Raw genomic sequence first — 26406 nt, 5'->3', positions numbered from 1 at the left:
TTGAGAGCAAGCAAGTGTATCTATTTATTATTAAGCAGACAACAGCATAGATTCATTTAGTTAGAATTCATATTCTGGAGAAATTTTCCATCTTGGATAAAATGTGTGGGAGTTACTATTTAATGAATGTGCAGTAACTGAACATTTGGCCTTTATTGCCTAAGCTTTTTTGGCGATCCACTGAAAACTGTTGCTCGTCATAGGTGTCTGCTGCCACCTAGTGGTTATTTTGATATTTCGAGAGGGTGTATTTTTTCCCCCACACCAATTCGTTTGAATGCCCCTTTAAAGGTATAGTTCCCACAAAATGCAAATTATGTCATCATTTACTCACCCTCATGTTAGGCAAAATATTAGTCTCTGTCACCATTCACTTTCAGTGCATATTTTGTCGGTAAATGATAACAGAATTTGCATTTCGGGGTGAATTATTCTATTCAAACACTCATTGTGCCCAAGATAAACTACAGGTACAATAATAATAATAAAATATCAATATATGTATGTAAATTTGTATATAAACCCTTTTCAAGAGATTTATGTCTCAAAATGGTAATCCAATTAAAAGTTAATCCTACTTAAACCCAAAGTTAAGAGTTTTGTAAACATATGGACAGTGGAACCTTATACTGTATAAGAGACAACTGTTACTGCGTTAAGATAACTGGTGTCCTACCAATTAAAAAATGCATGTAGTCCCTGTTCCCCTTTTAAAAACTGTAGTCACTAAGCTAAAAATGATGAAATTCTGACAAATAAAAAAAAACTTAGTAGAAATGTGGGGAGGGGAGAACACATTATAAACCTTATCACCTTGTCTCTTGAATATGAATTAGGTGATGTAACATTATGATAATGCATATATCTATATCCACTATCTTACTGTGTCATATAGCTCACTTTGTGCCATGTCTACTTTGAAATAAGATGAATGCAGCAGAATACTGTTAGATTAGATTTTGAACACCCAGTACAGCTCTGGCATCCCTCAGTGCTGCTTTTTTCCTCTGCAAATCCTGTTCCTGCTTCTCCAAGTCTAGAAAACACAAACAGCAACGTAAGGTCATTCTCAAAAAACGGTGTGATATGTGTGTCCCCATGCTACTAATATCATTAACAGAACACTAAACTTAGTACTAAACCTTAGTCACTTAATAGATTAAACTGTTTAGTGTGTAATGCAAAATCATTTTTATTTTTAAATGAAATTAAAATATCATGCTTTCACAGTCCGTGCATTTTAATAAAATGCTTTATGCAATTTATTGCTGTGACATGTCCCCCATTAAAAATGGTCAAGTTCAATAGTTCTTTTATAGAGAAAATGTCTATGGTGGTAACAAAGAAAGGTACCCTAAATAATGTACCTCGTTCTAGTTGAGTAATAATCCTTGGTAGCCGTCCAGATGCCTCCAGTACTTTCAGCGCAACATTGTAGTCTGTGGAATTTTTAATAGCGATTTTACAGTTGTATAAAAAAAAAACATGCTTTCTACAGAGATGAAGAACTTAAAGGGACAGTTCACCTCAAAATGAAAACTCTTTCATTATTTACCATCATGTTGTTCCAAACCTGTATGACTTTCTTTGTTTCGTGGAACACAAATTTGTGATTTAAAAATATGTTGACAATTACTTTGGATATTAAACTATGTTTAAGACTTGTAAACAATGATTGTGATGTGTCATGTGTGTTTGTGGGCTGGTTATGTATTAATGTTGTCAGTTACATCATCGATCGATTTTCAAAACAGTGGAAAAGTGAGCCGGTATTGAGATTAAGTTTCACCGCTATCCGACTTTGGAATGAGCAGCACGGTGGAAAGCCGTACATGTGTTTGTGTATGTGACTTTGCCACTTTGAGATGTAAAAGCCTATTGGCTATAAAAAATTAAAAAAAAGGATGAGCTGTTCAACATGTCCCACTCCAACTTCCTGTTTCAGTAGGCTATACATCAAAACACCAAAGAAAACTGCACTCGTCAAGGCAGTTCACTACAACTTTAACAGCTCACTGGAGGGGAAGATTATCAGAGAATAATGAATTAAACTTTGGTCTGTTGACACTTGTCCTCACACAAAGCTATCGTATGACTTCAGAAGACTTGGAATATAGCGCACAAGTCATATGGACCACTTTATGATACTTGTATGCATCCTTTTTGAAAGCTTGAAAGACCTTGCATTTTAATAAAGAAATTAATTTAAAAAATTTAAAAAACGACCAATACAATTCTTCAAAATTTCTCCTTTTTTGTTCCACAAGGAAAAATGTCATACATGTTTTTAACAAAATTACCTTTTCATATTTGGATGAACTTATGTTATATAACTGATTAAATTTGCTTCTCACCCTTGTGGCTGGCTTCTTGTGTATGTACTCTTTCACCCAGGCTGCTCAGCTGAGACAGAATATCAGAGAAGATTTCTTTAATGCATCCAGCCTCATTACATCTAGCCCAGAATATGGTGGCACTGGACTCTGAGCTTGCCATGGCATCCACACTACAAGCATCTGCTGCAGCGAGACAATCAGGTGGGGTAGACGCCCCTTGCGGATGGGAAAGTTCTGGTAGGTGATCAGTTGTGATGTCAGATGCCGGGAGTGGTTGTATTGCAGAAGGTAATGCTGCTGGAATGCTTGCAATTGAGCTTGAATGGTTGGGAGACCCTGGCTGACACGAAGGAACATCGCTTGAATGGTCCTGGTGTGGTGTAGGGTCAGCAGAACCTGAGACATGAGGATTGGTGGTTGGAGCATTGGATTCTAGGGAGGTTATTTTTGTGGGTGGCATCTCCCCATGTTTAGATGCAACAACAGACCCAGGTGAGGTACACACAGCAGCAGGGATGGAAGGTGAACTAGGTTCTAGACCAGTCTCTGAAAGGCGGAGAGAGAGAGAGAGAGAGAGAGAGAGAGAATAAACAAATCTATTGCCACTACTGCACTAGACTGGCAATTCTGTGCAATGCTTTTCACAGAACCGTGATGTTTAGGAGTTGGTAAGCATGCATAAAGAATAATCTCACATTTTTAATTTGCTGCAATTTGCTTTAAACATTTTTTTCCTTTCAAAATGTAGTGCATTAAGTCTTAATGGATTCAGTTCCTTTATGTGTTATACTGTATGTAACAAAGACGTTTTAGAAGTCACACACACAACAGTAAAAAAAATGTCAGGGTTTTGTAATGTGAATAAGGACCCAAATGCAGAAATGAGAAACTAAAATATTTATTAAACAAAACAAAAGTAAACAGAGAAACAAAAACTCACAATGGAGAAAAATAAACAACTAGACAAAATACAGACAGGGGAATGGCCTCTGTGGCTGTGGGCACTGGTAGCGACAGAGGAACGGCCTCCGTGGCCGTGGGGGCGCTGGTAGCGACAGGGGAACGGCCTCCGTGGCCGAGGGCGCTGGTAGCGACAGGGGAACAGCCTCCGTGGCCGTTGGTAGCAGCAGGGGAACAACCTCTGTGGCCGTGAGCACAGGCTGTGACAGGGGAACGACCTCCGTGGCCGTGAGCATTGGCAACCGGCAGGAGAACTGCCTCTGTGGCCATGGACACTGGCCATGCCAGCGGGAACAGCCACCACCTCCTGGCAGTCAGCAGCAGGAACGGCCACCGCCTCCTGGCAGTCGGCAGCGTGCTTCCTCTGACGACGGCGTCGAGAAGCCTGAGAGGCGCCCACTGCCAGTGAGGGAGCAATGCTTTTTTTCTCTCCCCAATTTGGAATGCCCAATTCCCAATGCGCTCTAAGTCCTTGTGGTGGCGTAGTGATTCGTCTCAATCCGGGTGGCGGAGGATGAATCTCAGTTGCCTCCACGTCTGAGACCGTCAATCCACGCATCTTATCACGTGGCTCGTTGAGCACGTTACCGCGGAGACCTAGCGTGTGTGGAGGCTTCGCAATATTCTCCGTGGCATCCATGCACAACTCACCACACGCCCCACCGAGAGTGAGAACCACATTATAGCGACCACAAGGAGGTTAACCCAACGTGACTCTACTCACCCTAGCAACCGGCCAATTGGTTGCTTAGGAAGCCTGACTGGAGTCACTCAGCACGCCCTAGATTGGAACTTGCGACTCCAGGTGTGGTAGTCAGCGCCTTTACTTGCTGAGCTACCCAGGCCCCCTTGAGGGAGCAATGTTATCCTCGGGCTGGGATGAAGGAAGGAAGGAAGTCTTCAGAAGCGCAAGCTGAGATGAACTCATCCCACTTTATCGCAAACTTGATGGTGGCAGAAAGACTTCCTCCACCCTCTTCAGGCACACAGGATCTTTTTTTTGGGGGGGGGGGGGATTTTTCCCCTTTTTCTCCCAATTTGGAATGCCCAATTCCCAATGAGGCACACAGGATCTTAAGGGCTCACTCAAACCAGCCCTAAAAGTTTGCATATGACTGGTCTGATTGTGGCCCAAATCCGAAGATAGCACCAAAAAACTAAACAGCATACTCCCTCACTGACTTTTTCCCCTGCCGAAGCTTAAAGAGCCTTTCGACCTGCGTGGCTCTAAGTCATGGAGGGGAAATTGAGGCAAAAAAAAAGAACTCATTCCTGCTGGGTTCAGTTTGGTCAGATCGTTATGCCAGGGTTTTTTAATGTGAATGAGGACCCCAAATGCAGAAATTAGATAAACTAAAATATTTATTAAACAAAACAAAGTAAACAGAGAAACAAAAACTCTCACGATGGAGAAAATTAAACAACAGACAAAATACAAACAAAAACTCTCTCGAGGGAGAAGAAATAAGACAAAAACAGAACAAATGATAACTGACCGGGAACAAACAGAAATACAAGGAACTTACATGACAAACCGACAGGACAAGGGAACAAAATGATCCGACAGCACAGACAAGACAAAGGAGAGAATATAAAGGGAAAGGAAGGATGAAAACAGGTGCTGCGCATAATCACAAGCAGCGCTAATCTGCACTGCCATAGCAACACTGATTGTGCTGCTGAGCAGCACCTGGGGAAACACAAGGGAGAGAGGAAAACACAAGCACATGAGACAACCTGAGAGATGGGTGGAGGAAACTGTCATAATCCCGCCATAACAAGAATAAAACAAGACCAAAATGGCAGGATCATGACAAAAAAAAAAAAAAGAAAGCATTTCAACCCTTTAACCTCTGAAGGTGTTTTTAAAGATTTCCAGTTTCAGTGGCATGCCCAAAAGTAAAGGCTTATAACTCTACAAAAAACCAAAGAGGGGGCAATTGTTTGGTATAATTTTAAAGAAAACTTTTACAGTTTTTTAAATGAAATAAATTATGATAAATTATGAGACTCTCAGCATAAGAAACTGCAGAAAAATCACAAAAAAACTTTAGCCAAAAATTAACGTTTTTTTTTATTTTTCTGATTTGACATTATATATCTAGTTTTATTCCCAATCATGTCACCTGTAACTTTTGATGTGACAAAAAAACAAAAACAATTACAACTAAAATAATTTATCCTAGTGTCCAAAAAAGTGTCCAAACAAATAAAACATAATAATTGCACACATGCAAATACAACAATGACTAAAGGTATGCTCTCTCTCCAAAGCATGCAAGCATGAGAAACGAGATCTCATTCAGTTCCATTCTGTGTCATTTTTGCCATTACTTAGTATGTGTCATGTATTTAGAACCATCTCCTGTTGGCCATATGTAATTAGAGTGAATGATCCTCTCTGCCCATATATGGATGACTTTCACCTAGGGTTGCATCGATCTGAATCCTAATACGACTGGTTTAGCGTACCATGACGCTGGACAACTTACAACATTTTCGATGAAGTCATCTGATCCAGGAAAGCAAACGTGTTTTTAGCCAGATAGCGCAATATGTGCTGTGTGCACTTTGTGCTTCATGTGGATGATCTAATAATCTATGCATCCGATTACATTAGGTGTGGGCTCATTTTAACGGGAATCCCCTCCTCTAAGTAATGGTATGTGTTATTTTATGTTCTGTTAATTTTTCTTGAAGTTATTAGTGAAAACACATCATACAAGCAACACCTTTTTACTTGTAACACATATCTCAGAGACATATACTTAGCTATTACTCGCTATAATTTTGTCTGTGAGTAAAACAAATGTGCTGGTTGTATTCTACTCATTGAGATATTTCCAACTTAGCTTAAAGAGTTAATGTCAAATTAATTATTTATTATTTTAAATGCATCAAATACATTTCAAAGGGTGTTATTTTAAAAGCATAATTTATTAATTATAATTGATTAATACATATTTATAACATTTAATTAATAATGAATTTGTCAAATAAATTAACCTTAGCAATCCTAATATACTGTATATTGTGTCCGTAAAACTAAAAACCTTGCAAATGCATCGGAACGGGTATAGTTTCCACAATTGTGTGGAAAAACGGCTATTCCTTATGTGTGCAGTAAGGTAAAAAAATCCTCTTTACTCTCAAAATACATGGTATAACAAAAATTAAACTTAAAACATCTACCGTAGGAATCCAAAACCTATCCTTCGCCCCAATATACTGTATACAGTATATACAACAAGGGGAATACCGGTGTAAACATTTTTCCCACTTTGAGCACTGATTGCCACTCAGAGTCACACCATTTGCAACTATGTCAGCAATGAGACAGGAAAAGAGAGAATGTGTGTACCTGATTCCATTGAAGATCCTGAATCCATAATAATAGTACATGGAACAGTGACATGGTAAGTATCAGATGGTAATAAACACTGAGACACATCCTAAGAAAGGGAAAAAGTACTTTAAGCAATTATATAGCTTACTAATGCAGTTACAGTAAGTTAAGAGTGATTGTGATGAATAGAGTATTATAATGGATTGTAATGTTTACAGCACAGGACATGAGGGAGATGTGTTCTGTACAGATGGACTCACTGAGTCAATGTCATCACCATCAGCTTCTGTAAATAATGAGATTATATTTTTTTACAGTATGAAATGAAAAATGATGCCTCTCTTTCCTTTATTTTCAAAGACTCACTAACAGATAGTGTTCATTTGTACCTGTGGTTGATGGATTGAATTCTTCACAGGACCTGCAGTGAGACATTTTGCAAGAGCATATACAGAGGTGAAATAAGGAACTGATGCAGTGATTAAATATTTTGCTGTCTTCAGGACAATCGAGTTGTCATCCATAATTACAGTAAATCTGACACTTTGTGAATGCAGCATAATTATGTTAGTAAAAAAAAAAAAAAAAAAAAAAAACTGCAGTAACAATGGTACTAAGGCAGAAACAATGGTTACCACGGTACAGTTTTGTAAGGGTTAAAGATACACGTTGTCAATGCACTGTACATTAGTTACAGTATATGTTTTGTGCTAGTTAAAACTTGAGTGGAAATTTGTCAACATACCTTGTATTTTCAGGCACAGGAGTTGACTGCTATTAAAGGTTAACCAAGAGGCATTATATTACTCAAAAACTGTTAAAACATACTGGAATTGTCTTCTTTAATTTTTATAGATCCTTAGGCACTCAACAGGGTGTGTTTCATTTAAATAGATTTAAACTAAAGCAGTTCTAGTGAAGTTTACCATGAAGCTACAGTATTAAACTTGGTGCATATAGACACATTTTAAAAAGTCTAATGTTATTATCTGAGACTCACTTTGTGCTGTTTTGGAGGCGTACACTTCTCCAGAACAACTACAGGGTCAGTGCTGCTTTGAATTTCATCATCTATGACAAAGACATACTTTATTCAAAATGATGACAATATATTGACAATAGCTTATTTTATGCAGACCAAGAAATATCTGTAACACTTTCCAATAAGCTTAGGTATCATGAACTAACAATGAACAAAATATTCTTTACAGCATTCAAAAATACAATTGTGCATTGTTAGTTCATAGTGCATTAACAAATGTTAACAAATACAACTTTTGATTTTAAAAATGTATTACTATGTTGAAATTAAAATTAACCAATATTAATTAATGCTGTAACAGTATTGTTCATTGTTAGTTCATGTTAACTAATGTTATCAAATGAAACCTTATTGTAAAATGTTACCGAAATATCTGTAATTCATATTCTCATGTAGACCTTAAAGGGGTTGGGTTAGCAGGCATTTCTTTGTATTGTGACTTTAATAAACACCTGAGTATGCAAGAAATTTTTTGCAAGTCAACTTTGCTTTCTTCTTTCTCGGTGTTTCCACTTCTGGTGACCTAAAAGAACACAAACACAACATTATCTATTATCATTGTGATTATTCAACTAACAATATTCTGTGATGATAGGTTAGATTCATTAGGGCACAGATGTACACAGGCACTGCACTCACCTTGTTGGTAAATACAATTCACTCTGTAAATAAAAAAACAAGGTCTATCATCTCTGAATATGAAACATTTATGTATAATTTATTTATACCATGTAAACAATTATCTCATCTATGTTATATAGCTTTACCTACAATTTAAATATGATCTATTCTACTATAGTGTATTCCGCTTTATTATATTCTATTAACATTGACGGTTATAAAGTGAAGTGTAAACTTGAATACAATGGAACCAGACAGTGTTTTGCAGGGTTATAGCAACCTGATTTTCAATCTGATCAAAGTTGTTTGTGCTTTTCTGTCCAAATTAACTTGACTTTACACTGTACAAACCAATAATGATGAAAATGTATGCAGAAAACATCAAGTGTTTATGAGAATAAAGCTGATACATGATTGTGAGTGTGTGTGCTGACCCTGCCATGCAATTGTCCTGATCTGTCTGCTGATCCACCATTTGTAGTGTGATTCAGACCAGATGTCGAGGCACGATTTACTGGATCTAACAAACACAAACAAACACCAATGTGTATCTCATGCTAGAAACTCTTCTTCACAGTTGAACTCAATACCCGTGTCATTCCCATTCAGTTCATGAAAAAATGTGATTTTGTTTCTTTACAGTAAGAAATGAAAAATAATGCTCCTCTTTATTTTCAAAGCCATACACACAGATAGTGTTCATTTGTACCTGTGGTTGTCGATGTGCTGAGTTCTTCACAGGGCCTGCCGTGAGAAAATACAAATCTTACAGACAACATCTTTGTCAGTATTTTGTTAGTACACTGGATAAAGTGGCTAAAGTCATAGTCAAAAATATCATTCTAGAACATGTTTCATACTGGGATCTTTACTTATAAGGAAACAGATTAATATATTAATAGTTCTATAGATTAATGAGTGATTATAAGTAAACATACCTTGTATTCTCAGCCACAGGAGTTGACTGTAATTAAAAGTGAAAAGTGAGATACATAACATACTGTATTGCTACCATTTTGCAAGACACTGTCAAATCAGTCAAATCAAATCTGCTGTTGAATCAGTGTTTCTTGCTATTCAGTGTTAATACACACAGCAGAAGGCTGTATAATTATATTTATTTATCACACATTATACGTTTGCACATATACAGTGAAATTCTTTTTTTCACATATCCCAGCTAAGCTGGGGTCAGAGTGCAGGGTCAGCCATGATACGGCACCCCTGGAGCAGTTAGGGTCAAGGGCCTTGCTCAAGGGCCCAACAGTAGCATCTTGGCGGTGCTGGGGCTTGAACCCCTGACCTTCTGATCAGTAACCCAGAGCCTTAACCGCTGAGCCACCACTGCCCTGTGGTTATATATAATGAGATGAAAAGACTGTATTTTACAAAATAATAAAAAGACAATATACTATATATATATATACAGTATATACAGCTGCACAATTAATTGTTAAAAGATCACGATCTTGATTCAGACAACCACGCAATCTCATTTCTAAATGACAACAATTCTGCAATGTATATTAACGTTCCAGTGGCATGCCTTTGTAAGGCGGTCAAATTTAAATTAAAAATTCACTTCAATACGCATTTTAAAATGTTGATAAACTTTATATGGCATCTACAAAACACAGCGCTCCTGCATGAGACACTGAATAAACTAAAACGCAACGGCCAAAGACGTTTGTCCAGCATAGTGGTTTACAAACTGCAGGGTGTAGCCATGATTAGCTAGGAGTATAACAATCTCTGTTCAATATTTTAATAACCATCGATGCTACAAAAATACTGGCATTACCATGATCTGACTTAATTCGCTACCCGTGCGCTGTTTGATCGCAGGCGGCTGCTTTTAAACACTGAAGGCCTCATTGTTTTAATTTAAATTGTTAATATTTATTTTAAAAAAAACTTTTGTAAAATAACAGTGTTTTATTGCATATTTGCTTACAAGTGCAATACCAAGTTAACATAGAACTGTTAATGAAGCTTTTTTCTGCTCGTTTTGCTTTTTACTTAGCATGTGAGAAACAGGTTAAATAGATTTTTTTTAATTATACAGTTTTTTTAACAAGATTTTTTTGTTGCAATAATCACAAGGTACTGTTTGGTTTATAATGTATTTGTTGTGCCCTCTTGTGGACTTAGGGCATTTTAAATGTATATATTTGATTTACAACTTTATTGCATTTTTGCATAGATTGAAGCAGAGATCATTTTGTCAAAACCTCTAGTAAATTATGTTACTTTGTTTACCGAAATAAGCATTTTCCTTCAGAATCTTGAGAGACTCGTGATATTTGTTCTAAGTGAAAAAAATTTTTTTTTTATATATATATATATATATATATATATATATACACACACACACACACACACACTGATCAACCACAACATTAAAACCACTGACAGGTTAAGTGAAAACATTGATTATATCATTACAATGACACCTGCCAAGGGGTAGGATATATTATGCAGCAAGTGAAGAGCCCGTTCTTGAATTTCATGTGTTGGCAGCAGGAAAGATGGGCAAGCGTAAGGATCTGAGCGACTTTGACAAGGACCAAATTGTGATGGCTAAAAGACTGGGTCACAGCATCTCCAAAATGGCAGGGTTTTCCTGGTATGCAGTGGTTAGTACCTACCAATAGTGTTCCAAAGAAGGACAACCGTTGAACCAGTGACAGGGTCATGGGCACCCAAGGCTCATTGATGCGCAAGGGAAGCGAAGGCTAGCCTGTCTGTTCCGATCCCAGAGAAGAGCTACTGTAGCACAAATTGCTGAAAAATGTAATGCTGGCCATGAGAGGAAGGTGTCAGAACACACAGTGCATCGCAGCTTGCTGCATATGGGTCTGCATAGCCGACCCCTGTCTACTGCCGAAAGCTCCTACAATGGGCACATGAGCATCAGAACTGGACCATGGAGCAATGGAAGAAGGTGGCCTGGTCTGATGAATCATGTTTTCTTTTAGATCATGTGGATGGCCGGGTGCATGTGCATCATTTACCTATGGAAGAGATGGCAGCAGGATGCACTATGGGAAGAAGGCTGGCAGACTGAGGCAGTGTGATGCTCTGGGCAATATTCCGCTGGGAAACCTTGGGTCCTAGCATTCATGTGGATGCTACTTTGGCACGTACCACCTACCTAAAGATTGTTACAGGCCACGTAAACCCCTTCATGGCAACGGTATTCCCTGATGGCAGTGGCCTCTTTCAGCAGGATAATGTGCCCTGCTACACTGCAAAAATTGTTCAGGAATGGTTTGAGGAACATTACAAAAAGTTCAAGGTGTTGACTTGGCCTCCCAATTCCCCAGATCTCAATCCAATTGAGCATCTATGGGATGTGCTGGACCAACAAGTCCGATCCATGCAGGCCCCACCTCACAACTTACAGGACTTATAGGACTTGCCGCTAAAGTCTTGGTGCCAGATACCACAGGACACATTCAGAGGTCTTGTGAAATCCATGTCTCGATAGGTCAGAGCTGTTTTGACACCTACACGATATTAGGCAGGTGAATTTAATGTTGTGGAATAATGTACAGATTTTGCTCTTATGGAAAGAAATTGGTACTTTTGGTGGTGCCATGTGGGGGTCGGCCGTGTGAACGACGAGCTCTGCGCACTTTGCTAGCTTTTAATTCTTTTTGTGTCATAAACCGGTGAGATTTGATACACCCGGTCACAACCATAAGCGCTATGTTTGGAGAGGGGTCAACAAGGCCTATAGTGAAAAGAATACCATCCCCACTGTGAATCATGGTGGTGGCTCACTGATGTTTTGGGGGTGTGTGAGCTCTAAAGGCACGGGGAATCTTGTGAAAATTGATGGCAAGATGAATGCAGCATGTTATCAGAAAATACAGGCAGACAATTTGCATTCTTCTGCATGAAAGCTGCGCATGGGACGCTCTTGGACTTTCCAGCATGACAATGAACCTAAGCACAAGGACAAGTTGACCCTCCAGTGGTTACTGCAGAAAAAGGTGAAGGTTCTGGAGTGGCCATCACAGTCTCCTGACCTTAATATCATCAAGCCACTCTGGGGAGATCTCAAACGTGCGGTTCATGCAAGACGACCAAAGACTTTGCATGACCTGGAGGCATTTTGCCAAGACGAATGGGCAGCTATACCACCTGCAAGAATTTGGGGCCTCATAGACCCCAAGTGAGTGGTGGTGGCGTAGTGGACTAAAGCACTGAACTGGTAAGCAGAAAGTTGTTGGTTCGATCCCCACAGCCACCACCATTGTGTCCTTGAGCAAGGCACTTAACTCCAGGTTGCTCCAGGGGGATTGTCCCTGTAATAAGGGCACTGTAAGTCGCTTTGGATAAAAGCATCTGCCAAATGCATAAATGTAATGTAAATGTAGACAACTATTACAAAAGACTGCACAATGTCATTGATGCTAAAGGGGGCAATACACAGTATTAAGAACTAAGGGTATGCAGACTTTTAAACAGGGGTCATTTCATTTTTTTATTTGTTGCCATGTTTTGTTTTATGACTGTGCCATTCTGTAATAACGTACAGTTGAATATGAATCCCATAAGATATAAAAGAAATGTGTTTTGCCTGCTCACTCATGTGTTCTTTAAAAATGGTACATATATTACCAATTCTCCAAGGGTATGCAAACTTTTGAGCACAACTGTATATAAACTGTTTAAATTGTGTTGTCCTCACTGGCTGCACATAACAAAGTGCGAGCAGTGTAGTCTGTGACAAGTTATAGTTTTGACGATTTACTTGATGAATCTAAATCACCTACTGGATGTTTATATAAAATTGTGAACTTGAAGATACACATTAACAAAAGAGTATTTTAATTAAATAATACTACTATTTTATCTGATTCCCCTTTGAATGACATAAGTATTCCACCGTAAATCAGTATCAATGTAAAATTTACCTTAAAGCTATGAAGCTTGGTGTGTTCACAGACAGAAACAGACTGAACAGTCACGAAAACTCACATTGTGCTGTTTTGGAGGTGTACTGTCGTCTAGATCTGACTCGACTTGAACAAACATGGAGTCAATGCGAGACTGATTTTCATCATCTATGATAAAGACACATGTAATGGTCATGTAATCATGTAATAGTCCAATTTCCTTTAGATTGTAATTACAATATCTGTCATTGGTATGCAAAGGGCTATCTATTATTCTTTTGTTGACCGATAAACAACACTCTACTAGCTGTAACTGAACTGGGTTATCAGGTATTACTGTATTACTGGGTCTTTTAAATTATACAAACACCTGAATCTATGACCACTACAGATGACTTCCTCTTCTTCGGTCTGGGCAATTCCACTTCTGACGACCTGAATGAGGACAAACAAAAGACCATCTGTAATAATCACATTATTTGTAATTATTATTTGTGACAATATTCTGGTATTAAAAAAGTTGAGGCTACACACACACACACACACACACACACACACACTGCATTCTCACCCTGTAGATGAACTGGATTTACTCTGTCATTAAATAAAGAAAGAGAACACAGAAAATATCAGCTTTCACTTTATAACCAGTATACAGTATCTTTGAAATTTGTAAAGTGGTAAGCGAAAAGTCAATGTATGTGTTTATGAAGAGGAAAGCTAGAGTTTTGTGTGTGTGTGCGTGCTGACTTTTTTAAACTTTCGTCCATGAATGTCAGCTGATCCACATCTTGGGGGATTGGGACTGGAAGTTGAGGACCCATTTACTGAACCTATCAAACACACAAACGCCAACAACGTAGTCTTGCTACACTTATTTTAAAAATAAATCCAATTCATTTAGGTAACTTTCAATTAGATGACCTTAGAAGTTTTGCTTACTTAGATAATAAACAAACTAACAACCCGAGACAGAAGGGTATGCTAAAGGAATCACATTTCAGTGCTGATCTATGCAGATGTAATTCTGTTTTTTAAATTTGTCTTTTTCACATTGCTATCAAATTCACTGTGTTTGAATTCAACATTTTACCAGTAAACACTTACTTGTTCTTTTGGTTTGTGGATCATGCTTTTTACAGAACAATCTAAAAAGGAAATATTGATTATTTCATGTAATGATGGTATCTGAAATATAAAGTGATAAGAGATTATTTCATCTTACATATAACTGCCTTTAGCTCTGTCTTCAACAGGTCTGCCATGGACCTCTATGGCGCAGGGATAATGGAACGAGTGCTTACAATGCTTTACATCACATCCTGCTGTAGCACCCGGTTTCCCACAGTGTGAGCATTTCTGTATTTAACAGTAAAGCAATTAGAATGGAGTAAGACCACCAGAATACAACTGTTTGGTCAGTTTACATTGCAGTGTTCATTTCATACATGTAATTACATACACTGCGCTGAGTAATACAGAATAATTACATGTGCATATGGTGAAGAGCTAATGTAATTTGTGTGCCACTAACTATTTTTTAATTCTTGTAAAAATAATAATAATAAAAAAAAATATATGTATATATATGTTTTCTTAAAAACTCGCCACATCTATCACTGGTTAGACAACAGTGCTGGGTGTAATCCGTACATTTTTCTTAATTGCGATAAATGGATTTGCCTGTTGATGCTCATTGACCCCACCCATGGGTTTGACTTTATTTAAATGAGTTCACATTTACTATAAAGTGTTCTGTTCAAAATTGTTCATAACGTTGACAAATTATACATCTGTATAATTTGTCAACATTATTAACTCTTTTTTGACTAGACTATATAGTAAATGTGAACTCAAGCAAAGTGACATCAGTTTTGGTGGGGGGGCAGGCATGCACATCAACAGGTTAATACAGCATAAACACTGGTGTGAAGGGCGGAAACTTTGTAATGTGTCTGCCCGGAGTCATTACACTGAAGCACATGCCACAGCACCAGAGCCCTTCTACCTACAAGCTTAACATAAAACAGCATAATGCGGCGGTCCCATAGACATTCTATGGGTGGAAATGTTTTAACACACTAAAGTTGACCATTATGCTTTCTCCTATGATAGAGCCTCTGAAGTTGTTGTTAATTAAATAAAAGAATCTCTGACAGCAATTCCCTGTCAGTGATAAAATGATGGAGAAAGGAGCTCTTAGCGCTATTTGATATACAAAAAAAGCCCAGATGGGACTTGTGACAGAAATCAAGTTTTTCGCTCGACGCTGGTGTTGACGCTCTGACGCGAATCATGAATGCAGCTTCACGATTGCTGTAACAAAGGGGATAGTCACAGTCTACCAGCAGATTAATATTGTGGAGGATGAGAGTTTAAGAAATTTAATGCCCATTGCAATGAATATGCAACCTATGTGAGGACTAATTCTTTCAATTATTGCTACATATTGTTTTCCTAAGATGGAAATAAATACATTTTGACGAGAAGTATATATATTATATATATATATATATACACACACACACACACATACACAGTGCATCCGGAAAGTATTCACAGCGCTTCACTTTTTCCACATTTTGTTATGTTACAGCCTTATTCCAAAATTGATTAAATTCATTATTTTCTTCAAAATTCTACAAACAATACCCCATAATGACAACATGAAATAAGTTTGTTTGAAATCTTTGCAAATTTATTAAAAATAAAAAATGAAAAAAAATCACATGTACATAAGTATTCACAGCCTTTGTCATGACACTCAAAATTGAGCTCAGGTGCATCCTGTTTCCACTGATCATCCTTGAGATGTTTCTACAACTTGATTGGAGTCCACCTGTGGTAAATTACAGTTGATTGGACATGATTTGGAAAGGCACACACCTGTCTATATAAGGTCCCACAGTTAACAGTGCATGTCAGAGCACAAACCAAGCCATGAAGTCCAAGGAATTGTCTGTAGACATCCGAGACAGGATTGTATAGAGGCACAGATCTGGGGAAGGGTACAGAAAAATTTCTTCAGCATTGAAGGTACCAATGAGCACAGTGGCCTCCATCATCCGTAAATGGAAGAAGTTTGGAACGACCAGGACTCTTCCTAGAGCTGGCCGCCTGGCCAAACTGAGGGATTGGGGGAGAAGGGCCTTAGTCAGGGAGGTGACCAAGAACCTGATGCTCAATCTGACAGAGCTCCAGCGTTTCTCTGTGGAGAGAGGAGAACAACCATCTCTGCAGCACTCCACCAATCAGGCCTGTATGGTAGAGTGGCCAGTCGGAAGCCACTCCTCAGTAAAAGGCACATGACAGCCCACCTGGAGTTTGCCAAAAGGCACCTGAAGGACTCTCAGACTCTTTGGCCTGAATGGCAAGCGTCATGTCTGGAGGAAACCAGGCACCGCTCATCACCTGGCCAATACCATCCCTACAGTGAAGCATGGAGGTGGCAGCATCATGCTGTGGGGATGTTTTTCAGTGGCAGGAACTGGGAGACTAGTCAGGATCGAGGGAAAGATGAATGCAGCAATGTACAGAGACATCCTTGATAAAAACCTGTCCAGAGCGCTCTGAACCTCAGACTGGGGCGAAGTTTCATCTTCCAACAGGACAACGACCCTAAGCACACAGCCAAGATAACAAAGGAGTGGCTACGGGACAACTCTGTGAGTGTCCTTGAGTGGCCCAGCCAGAGCCCAGACTTGAACCCGATTGAACATTTCTGGAGAGATCTGAAAATGGCTGTGCACTGATGCTCCCCATCCAACCTGATGGAGCTTGAGAGGTCCTGCAAAGAAGAATGGGAGAAACTGCCCAAAAATAGGTGTGCCAAGCTTGTAGCATCATACTCAAAAAGACTTGAGGCTGTAATTGGTGCCAAAGGTGCTTCAACAAAGTATTGAGCAAAGGCTGTGAATACTTATGTACATGTGATTCTTTTTTTTTTTTTTTTTTTTATAAATTTGCAAAGATTTCAAACAAACTTATTTCATGTTGTCATTATGGGGTATTGTTTGTAGAATTTTGAGGAAAATAATGAATTTAATCCATTTTGGAATAAGGCTGTAACATAACAAAATGTGGAAAAAGTGAAGTGCTTTGAATACTTTCCGGATGCACTGTATATAGTGTCAAATTTCAGCACTTTCAAAATATGCGATTAATCGAGATTAACTACAAAAATTATGCAATTAATTCGCAATTAAAATTTTAATCGACTGACAGCACTAATAAATTTATTTACTTTGAAGTACATTATAGGGCTGTGCTTATTTGTACAATACACTCACCGGCCACTTTATTAGGTACACCTGTACACCTACCTATTTTTGGACCAGTCTGGCCATTCTCCACTGACCTCTCTCATCAACAAGGTGTTTCCGTCCACAGAACTGCCGCTCACTGGATGTTTTTTGTTTTTGGCACCATTCTAAGTAAACTCTAGAGACTGTGTGTGAAAATGCCAGGAGATCAGCAGTTACAGAACTACTCAAATCAGCCCATCTGGCACCAACAATCATGCCACGGTCCAAATCACTGTGATAAAATTTTTTTCCCCATTCTGATGGTTGATATAAAAATTAAATGAAGCTGCTGACCCGTATCTGCATGATTTTATGCATTGCACTGCTGCCACACAATTGGCTGATTAGATAATCGCATAAATACGTAGATGTACAGGTGTACCTAATAAAGTGGCCGGTGAGTGTATTATTTATGTAGAATACATTAATTGTGGCCCCTCAATGAGTCAATTGTGATGGAGAAATATGAGGTGCTTAGTGTATGACTTGTGTGTAACAATGAGCAAGGAAGAAATATAGACATTATTTCTAATTTGTTGAGTGGAAAAGTGTTTAGAAAGTAACTTAAAAGTAAAGTAATTAGCAATGTGATTACTTTTTCAATGAAATAAAAAGTAATCTGATTACAATTTTACAGAAATAATTAGTAATTTGTAGCAGATTACTATTTTTAAGTAACTTACCCAACACTGTCGTACAAGCAGGTAGACAAACTCACCATTTGTTGAGTCAATGTTGGTATTTTGAGCTGCTATAACAAACAGGGCGAGGTTTTCACAAAAAGAAAGCCATAGTAGTTATACTTCTCAGGACATCAACCTAAAAATGGCTTACTTACAGATGTCTTTACACATTACTGTAAACTCGAGTAGGAGAAGGTATTTTAACATTGAAAAAATCTGACAAATCAATTTGTAATTAAAATGTTAAATGTATGGACCATTAAAATTTTGTCCCAGACCAGGTGAATATAAGGCCCTACTTGTAATTATATTCTGTTATATATCTATAGCATTTAAAAACTTGGATGCGAATGATGACATTTCAAAGACATTGAAAGTGTGTTTGTGCATGCGTTTTAACAGATACGCACTAATCTCTTTCCTCTCCTTAGCTCTTTCTTTACATCATCTACAGCAAATCCAAACAGGTCGTCATAGGTGGGCGAGTTCTTGCAGTAGATCCCTGATGCATACAACTGAGGACACAGTAAAATGAACACATGGATCTGACAAGCCTTTCTCCAGAATTGTGTACTTCCTGTCTGAAACGATTCACTTATGCTACAGTGTAAAACACCCTTTATTGCTTGTGTAATGCAGACAGGTATAAACACGTTCCAATATTGGATAAATCAGACAGAAATTATACTTAGACAACAGGTATGTTGAAAGTAGTTATGTTATTGGTGGCTGCCAGGGTGTTGCCAAGTGGTTGCTAGGCTGTTCTGAATGGTTGCTAGGTGCTTGATTACAAGCCCATATCATATAGCCTCCTCTAAAGCCTCAACACTGTAATTTCTACACTGTAGATGGCAGAAATTTACTGTAAAAAATACAGTCACCATGTTTCAGGAATTACAGTATGGCAATTTGGTGCCTGTATATTTTACAGTCCACAACCATATATATTGTTAAATTATATCATCTTCATGTACCAGAAATACAAAAAACTACACTGTTTTGTACTTTTAAATGTACTCTTATAGTAAATATGTTTAGAAAGTGCTCAGTGTCATCCACACAAGAACAAAACACCATCAGGGTAACACACTTGACATAATAATTCACAAAACATTAACTAAACAACATAAAATCCAACACCCCAATGAACATAGCTGATGTCAAAACTAAGAACAAACAACTATTTCAGTCAAATATAATACATTCTCTCTTAATTTACTCACCCTCATGCTATCCCAGATGTATGACTTTATTTCTTCTGCTGAACACAAACAAAGATTTTTAGAAGAATATCTCAGCTCTGTAGGTCCATACAATGCAAGTGAATGTTGATCAGGTCGTTGAAGCTCCAAAAAGCATATAAAGTCAGCATAAAAGTAATCCATAAGACTCTATTGGTTTAATCAATGGGTGTGTCTCAATCAGCTCCCTAGTTCGGTAGTCAGGGCACCGATTAGGGAGTAGGCTATTTTAAAGCTGCACTATGTGAGATTTTTTGGTTAGAAATATACAAATTGCCATTATTGATTAAGTACATAAACAATCAGTGTTCAAAACAATGTCCTTACCTTACTCTGATTCATTTTGGTAAGCCTATAAAAATAATTTGTATTTTGAGCTGTTGGGTCGGATTTGGCACGAAATCGCTGGCTTATGTCAGTCCTCTTTGCATCATGACGTCATGTCCGTAAACACAGGAAAGAAGTGCCGGCTGTCATGTGTTCCGGCTGAGGACGCTGTTCAGTTCAGTCAGTCACAATCACACAGTTCAGGATGGCATTGCTGCAGTCTGGATGGATGTTTATCTGTTATCTGTTTGGCGAAGTTGTTTACCTGCTATAATGCTTGGAATTAGATACAGTATGTTGTCTGGTAGGGGTAATGCTTTTATGAATCGAACATTACTCGTGTGTTTACCGATCGCAATCCGTTGTCAGAGGAAGTTTCTGTGCATGTTTACTAATACGTATGACTTCTGAAATTGACTTCTTGTACATATTATTTTCATGTTTAATAAAGTATATTTTATCCCCATTATTGCTCATTTTATGTTTTTAGTTTACAATGTTATTAGGCCTACAGTTTCACTGTAATGAATGAGGCTGGTATTCATTCAGCCGACCGCCAGAGGGAGCCCTCTCCCGAATACTAACATTGAACCGCTTCTTCTATGGTGACTCATGTTTGCACTACATAAGTAGCCATGCCTGTCCATTGTTACTTTGTGAAGTATTGCCAGTTTCACTGCCTTACCAAGCGTTTTTCCCCATTGGCTGTTTGACTGCCTTCTTGTTATGACCATTGTGCCTGCTTTATTGGATTACTGATTTCTGGATTAATGTTTTGCTCTGTTTGCCTGTTTGGACTGATTACTTGATACTGACTACTTTGCCTGCTTCTATGATTACATCTCTGCCCTGTGTTTTGGATTTGTTTGCTGTGTGTAATAAACTACCTGCATATGGATTCTACCTTCGCCTCCATGTCGAGTCCCTCACAGAATACTTCGCCACCAATGAATCCAGCGGAAGTTACTCAGCTCTAAGCTGCCTATGTTTACAGAGCGAACTTCTCAAAAGTTACCAAGAGCAACTGAACAACCTAAGAGCTGCGAATGAGAACCTCACCCACTACATCCGCTATCTTCCATCCCCACAAGCTACACCGGTAAGATTTGCTCTTCCTGAAAATGTCTCACCTGTTTGATGGCTCACCTGAGAAATGTAAGGGATTTTTACATCAATACAAAATATATTTCTCCAATCAACAAGAGTCATTCAGCCAGGATTCCAAGAATTGTGCATTCATGATGACTTTACTTACTGGAAAAGCATTAGACTGGGCCTCAGCTGTTTGGGAGAATGATAGACAACTTCAAACATTGTTCGATTACTTCGCTTCCCAGATCCATGAAGTGTTTGAATATCCTGAGGGAGGTAAAGATGTCTCTGTTCAGCTGCTTCATTTACGCCAGGGTTAACATTCTGCAGCTAACTTTGCCATACACTTCAGTACACTAGCAGCCCAAAGTGGATGGAATGAGATCGCACTCAAGACTGTGTTCAGAGAGGGACTGAACCATAATCTGCAGGCCGAATTTGCATACAAGGGTGAGAATTCAACGCTAACTGAATTCATTTCATTGGCTGTTAAGATTGATAATTTGCTGCGAAATTCACCACGTTGAAGGATTAGCTCCAAGTCACAACCATCAGTCCACAGTCAAGTCTTGGCATGCTCCGAAGCTCCTGAACTGATGCAGATCACCTGTACTAGAGTTTCTGATGAAGAACGTGATCGTCGTCATAGAGAGAGACTGTGCTACTACTGTGGTGAAAGGAGTCATTGAAACTCTGCATGCCCTCACAAAAGCAAGAAATATCAAACTTCTAGAACAAATGTGAGTATCAAGAATATTTCCTCTCCCATACACCACAGTTTTTCTCTTCCCATCGAACTCTCCTTTGATAAATTGAAATGTGTTTCTGCACTCGTCGACTCAAGGGCCGCTGTAAATTTGATTCATCAAGATCTTGTACAAGAACTCCATATCCCAACAGTACCTTGCATACCCACCATTAACATCACTGCTGTGGATAATGCATCCATTACAGGCATCACTCACCAAACTGTTCCAGTGACACTATGTATTGGATTATTTCACACAGAAACCATATCTCTGTTTGTCATCAACTCACCCAAACTTATTCTCATCCTGGGTCATCCATGGCTGGCTATCCACGATCCCGTCATCTCCTGGAAACAGGGTGAGCTAAAGCAATGGTCAGATTATTGCCAGATTATTACAGTCTCATCTCTGCCCCTTTAACGTCATTGCTCAAAGGGAAACCATCCAAACTACCATGGAGTGACTCTGCTCAAAAGGCCTTCGAAACCCTCGACAAGTTTCACGACCGCCCCCATTCTCAAGCATCCCGATCCTAACCAACCATTCATTGTGGAAGTGGATGCATGAGACTGTGGCATCGGGGCGGTTCTCTCTCAATGCCATTGGCTTTAAGGATCTGTCCATCCATTCCAAGTAATCACTGACCATAAAAACCTTGAATACATCAAGGGAGCAAAACAACTCAATCCTAGACAAGCCCGATGGTCACTCTTCTTCACAAGATTTCAATTCACAGTCACCTACCGCCCTGGCAATAGGAACTGCAAGGCTGATGCTCTTTCCCGTCGCTATGATCCTTCTCACAATACACCTCAATATATTCATATTACCACCTCCATTCATCATCACACCCATAAGCTGGGACATCATGGAAGAAATCCAAAGAGCCCAACAGACAGACCCTGCACCACCAGAATGCCCCCCAACAAAACGGTATGTACCATGCACTCTATGCCAGAGAATGATCCAATGGATCCATACCTTCCTCAGCACTGGACACTCTGGTATCCAGAGGACAATAAGACTGGTATGTAACTCATTCTGGTGGCCTTCACTCAAATGATGTCACTGCATATGTTAAGGCATGTCAAGTTTGTGCACAGTCAAAAACCACCAGAGAACTGCCAGCCGGCCTTCTACAGCCACTGCCTATCCCTCAGACACCCTGGTCCCACCTGTCCATTGACTTCATCACAGATCTGCCAAACTCCAATGGGTATACTACCATCTTTGTTATCATTGATCGTTTCTCTAAGTCATGCAGACTAATCCCCTTGAAAGGTCTACCCACTGCCATGGAGACCGCTAATGCTCTGTTCCAGCAAGTTTTCAGGATCTATGGTTTGCCAGCAGACATAGTGTCTGATCAGGGAACTGCAGTTTACCTCCAGAGTCTGGCAGGCCTTCTGCAAGCAGCTAGACATCAACGTCAGCCTCACATCTGGTTATCATCCTCAAGCAAACGGACAGGTGGAGAGGCTGAACCAGGAGATAGCAGATATCTCAGGTCCTACTGCAGTTGTGAACAACAGAAGTGGAGCGACTTCCTCCCATGGGCAGAATATGCTCAGAACTCACTCACTCCTCTACTGGACTCAGTCCCTTCCAATGTGTGCCGGGCTACCAACCTCCTATGTTCACTTGGTCAGGTGAACCTCTATGGTGCCAGTGGTGGATGATTCGATCAGGTGGAGCGAGCAGGTGTGGGACAGCACCACGTCAGACTGCAGCGGGCCATCCGGACACAACGAATCCAAGCTGATCGATGGAGGCGTCCCCACCCCGACTACCAGCCAGGTCAGAGGGTCTGGTTATCTACACGTGATCACAAGTTGCGGCTACACTGCAGGAAGCTCAGCCCCAGGTATGTTGATCCGTTCAGAATTCTCAAACAGATCAATCATGTAACATACCGATTGGAGCTTCCTGCTAACTACCACATATCTCCTTCCTTTCATTTGTCATTGTTGAAACCGGTCCACCCAACGTCTGGCCCCGGAACCGCAGATCCTGAGCCTCCTCTTCCATTGGAGATTGACGGATCATCTGCTTACATGGTCAGAGAGATCATGGACTCGCATCGTAGAGGGGGCCAGATGCAGTACCTGGTGGACTGGGAAGGTTACGGACCAGAGGAGAGACCGTGGGTAGCTGCCAATGACTTACTGGATCCATCCTTGATTCATGACTTTCACCAAGGGCATCCGAATCGTCTAGTCCATGACCATGGAGAACACCTGGAGTTGTTCACGGGGTGGGGGGGGGGGGGGTTCTGTAACGAATGAGGCTGGTATTCATTCGGCCGACTGCCAGAGGGAGCCCTCTCCCGAATATTAACATTGAGCCGCTGCTTCTATGGTGACTTCCTGTTTGCACTACATAAATAGCCATGCCTGTCCATTGTTACTTTGCGAAGTATTGCCAGTTTCACTGCCTTACCAAGCGTTTTTCCCCATTGCCTGTTTCATTGCCTTCTTGTTATGACCATTGTGCCTGCTTTATTGGATTACTGATTTCTGGATTACTATTTTGCTCTGTTTGCCTGATTATTTGATAACGACTACTTTGCCTGCTTCTATGATTACGTCTCTACCCTGTGTTTTGGATTTGTTTGCTGTAATAAACTTCCTGCATATGGATTCTACCTTCGTCTCCATGTCGAGTCCCTCACATTCACTTGCTTTATCAACTGCCATGTTCATTTTTTATTAATTTTTTCATTTTAGTCACAGTTTTAATCTTTTGATGAAAATGTCCTTTAAAAATGTCATTAATTTTAGTCAGTTTTACTTTTTAGTCAGTTTAACGAAAGTAATATATTTTACATGATGATGTGCAAAATGGATAAAGTGTCAAACTGTAACAGACCAAACTTATCAAATATTTAGAATTTTTTTTTTTTTACATTTTCTAATGTAAACATGTATCAAACATACAGTATAAATGTACATACATAGGCCTACATAGACAGAAGTATTAAGCTACTTTTTAGAAGTTAGCCTGTATTCTGAATTCATGCTTTAGAGACTTTTTCATTTTCCGTGAAAGGATATTAAATTGCGTGTAGCGTGTTTCTTATGGAAACCGCGTATTCACAACGCAAGTTACGCATATTCTGACTAGCACGTAATTTTCGTCAGTGATTTCGTTGACAGGGTGGGGGTTGCAGCATGAAGCATTTACTTGTTTCCATTAATCATGGTATAAATATTAGGGGGGCTTGTACTTGTTTTGATTACTGGGGGGGGGATCCCCTCTGGAATCTACACCCCTACCTGGAGAGAGCTAGCCATTAGCATCCTCACTCATCTCTATGACTGCGCTCAGCTAGCGCAGGGTTCCCAGAAAATGAGGAAAATGGAGGCTGTCATCTTTGCTCATGGGCGCTCAGTTCTGGGATCGGGTGTCACGTGACTGATCACCTGACGATGTGCTATAATGTACTGAAAGAATTTAAATTGAAATGGTTCTTTGAAATGTTTTTATTTAGTCATAAAACACAGCTACTTTTGAATGGCTGTCTATGGAGAAACATGCTTTTTGCAATCGGGTAGTGTAGTTCCAGCATCTACCAGCAGGTGCTAACAGGGACCTGCTAACCAGTCAATGCACTTATTACAGGGATAATTCCCCCAGAGCAACCCGGAGTTAAGTGCCTTGCTCAAGTACACAATGGTGGTGGCTGTGTGGATCGAACAAGCAACCTTCTGATTACCAGTTTTGTGCTTTAGCTCACTACACCATCACCATAGTGCAGCTTTAAGGGCTGTCTCGATTGTTGTTTGTAATGAAACAATCTTTTAAATATTAGAGTTGTTAAAAGAAGGTTAAAAATACACTCCTTTATCTTTTTATTTCTTTAATGTAATTTATATTTCATAACAATGTACATTTGAATATCTTAGACTAAAATCAAAGATAGTGTCATTTATACAGCGATGGTGCTGATTAATAACAGCTGCGCTTGAATGTACGAGCTCGTCATCGTGTCACAGATAATTGAGTCACAAGTGTCCCAGTCCCCGAATTTGTGTTCACGACGATATACTGTTTGAGATGCACCCAATGTCTTCTGAAGCAATCCAAAATATAACTCTTTTTTCACTGTACATCTTGAACGAAGTTTCCTTGCGATCATGATTTCAAACTTGATTACACTTCCTAGCATAATCTAGAGCACTGTGCATGCCTCAAACACTAGGAAGTGTAAGCAAGCTTGAAATCATGATCGTGCCTAGACTGAAATGGCAAGATGTACAGTGAAAAATAATTTATATTTTTGTGTGTTCTCACTCAAAATCGATTAGATTGCTTAAGAAGACATGGATTTAACCACTGGAGTTTTACAGATATGCTCCCTTGTTAATCTGCTTTTTGAAGCGTCAAAGTTTTGGTAACCATTCACTGGCATTGTATAGACCAAAAGACCACACAAATGTATATTCTTCTAAAAATCTTCGTTTGTTTTCAGCAGAAGAAAGAAAGTAATACACATCATTCATGTCTAGCACCAAGCACCACTAATAAAACTGCTGTTTATTTGTTCATGAGAGATCCATATGAAAATTCACTCACCAAACAGTTTTGGTGTGCTGAAATGTTCTCTTTAGATGAAAGAGCGCCGGTGATTTCGTTTTCGTCTGAATTCTGACACAGTACACAAATGATTTTGGAGGATAATCGATACTGACCCGATCCCATGTTGTGCTATGTGTATAAACATTACAATCGATTACGTTTAGTAGCATAAGTTTCAATTTCCTTTGCTTACAAGGAGGGTAACATCTTCCGGAACATT

At 39.3% G+C, this 26406-nt stretch overlaps 1 protein-coding gene across 10 annotated transcripts; it reads right to left on the bottom strand.

Moving 5' to 3' along the window:
* LOC127446799 (uncharacterized) lies at window positions 1–26406 on the bottom strand. Of its 10 annotated transcripts, none has more exons than XM_051708028.1 (23): window positions 26184–26330; window positions 19423–19460; window positions 18610–18714; window positions 18235–18267; window positions 14438–14571; window positions 14320–14360; window positions 13963–14045; window positions 13784–13806; window positions 13583–13647; window positions 13295–13380; window positions 9244–9269; window positions 9015–9070; window positions 8740–8825; window positions 8324–8346; window positions 8137–8207; window positions 7643–7713; window positions 7388–7416; window positions 7032–7063; window positions 6903–6928; window positions 6658–6748; window positions 2355–2882; window positions 1368–1439; window positions 1–1036 (listed from the first exon to the last, which is right to left on the bottom strand). In XM_051708028.1, the coding sequence occupies exons 2-23, from the start codon at window positions 19426–19428 to the stop codon at window positions 948–950; spliced, it is 1776 nt and encodes a 591-aa protein (XP_051563988.1). In that variant the 5' UTR covers window positions 19429–19460; window positions 26184–26330; the 3' UTR covers window positions 1–947. The 10 variants fall into 10 exon arrangements, with proteins under 10 accessions (XP_051563988.1, XP_051563986.1, XP_051563989.1 ...); XM_051708026.1 differs by having other exon boundaries at window positions 19423–19457; window positions 26184–26297; XM_051708029.1 differs by having other exon boundaries at window positions 18235–18264; window positions 19423–19457; window positions 26184–26297.

The sequence above is a fragment of the Myxocyprinus asiaticus genome, chromosome 10, assembly GCF_019703515.2.
Source record: "Myxocyprinus asiaticus isolate MX2 ecotype Aquarium Trade chromosome 10, UBuf_Myxa_2, whole genome shotgun sequence".
In the NCBI taxonomy this organism is placed as follows: Eukaryota; Metazoa; Chordata; class Actinopteri; order Cypriniformes; family Catostomidae; genus Myxocyprinus; species Myxocyprinus asiaticus.
The sequence above is the reverse complement of the archived record's forward strand: the minus strand, read 5'-3'. Positions and strand labels throughout refer to the sequence as shown.

What these genes read in the sequence shown, in the direction of transcription:
- LOC127446799 (XM_051708021.1), bottom strand. Translation starts at nt 26,309, where the DNA reads ATGGGATCGGGTCAGTATCGATTATCCTCCAAAATCATTTGTGTACTG. An exon ending in AAAATTTCTTGCATACTCAG is followed by an intron (nt 7,714 to 8,136) that starts GTGTTTATTAAA and finishes TCTTTGTCATAG; the next exon opens with ATGATGAAATTCAAAGCAGC. An exon ending in AGGATCTTCAATGGAATCAG is followed by an intron (nt 2,883 to 6,657) that starts GTACACACATTC and finishes TCCGCCTTTCAG; the next exon opens with AGACTGGTCTAGAACCTAGT.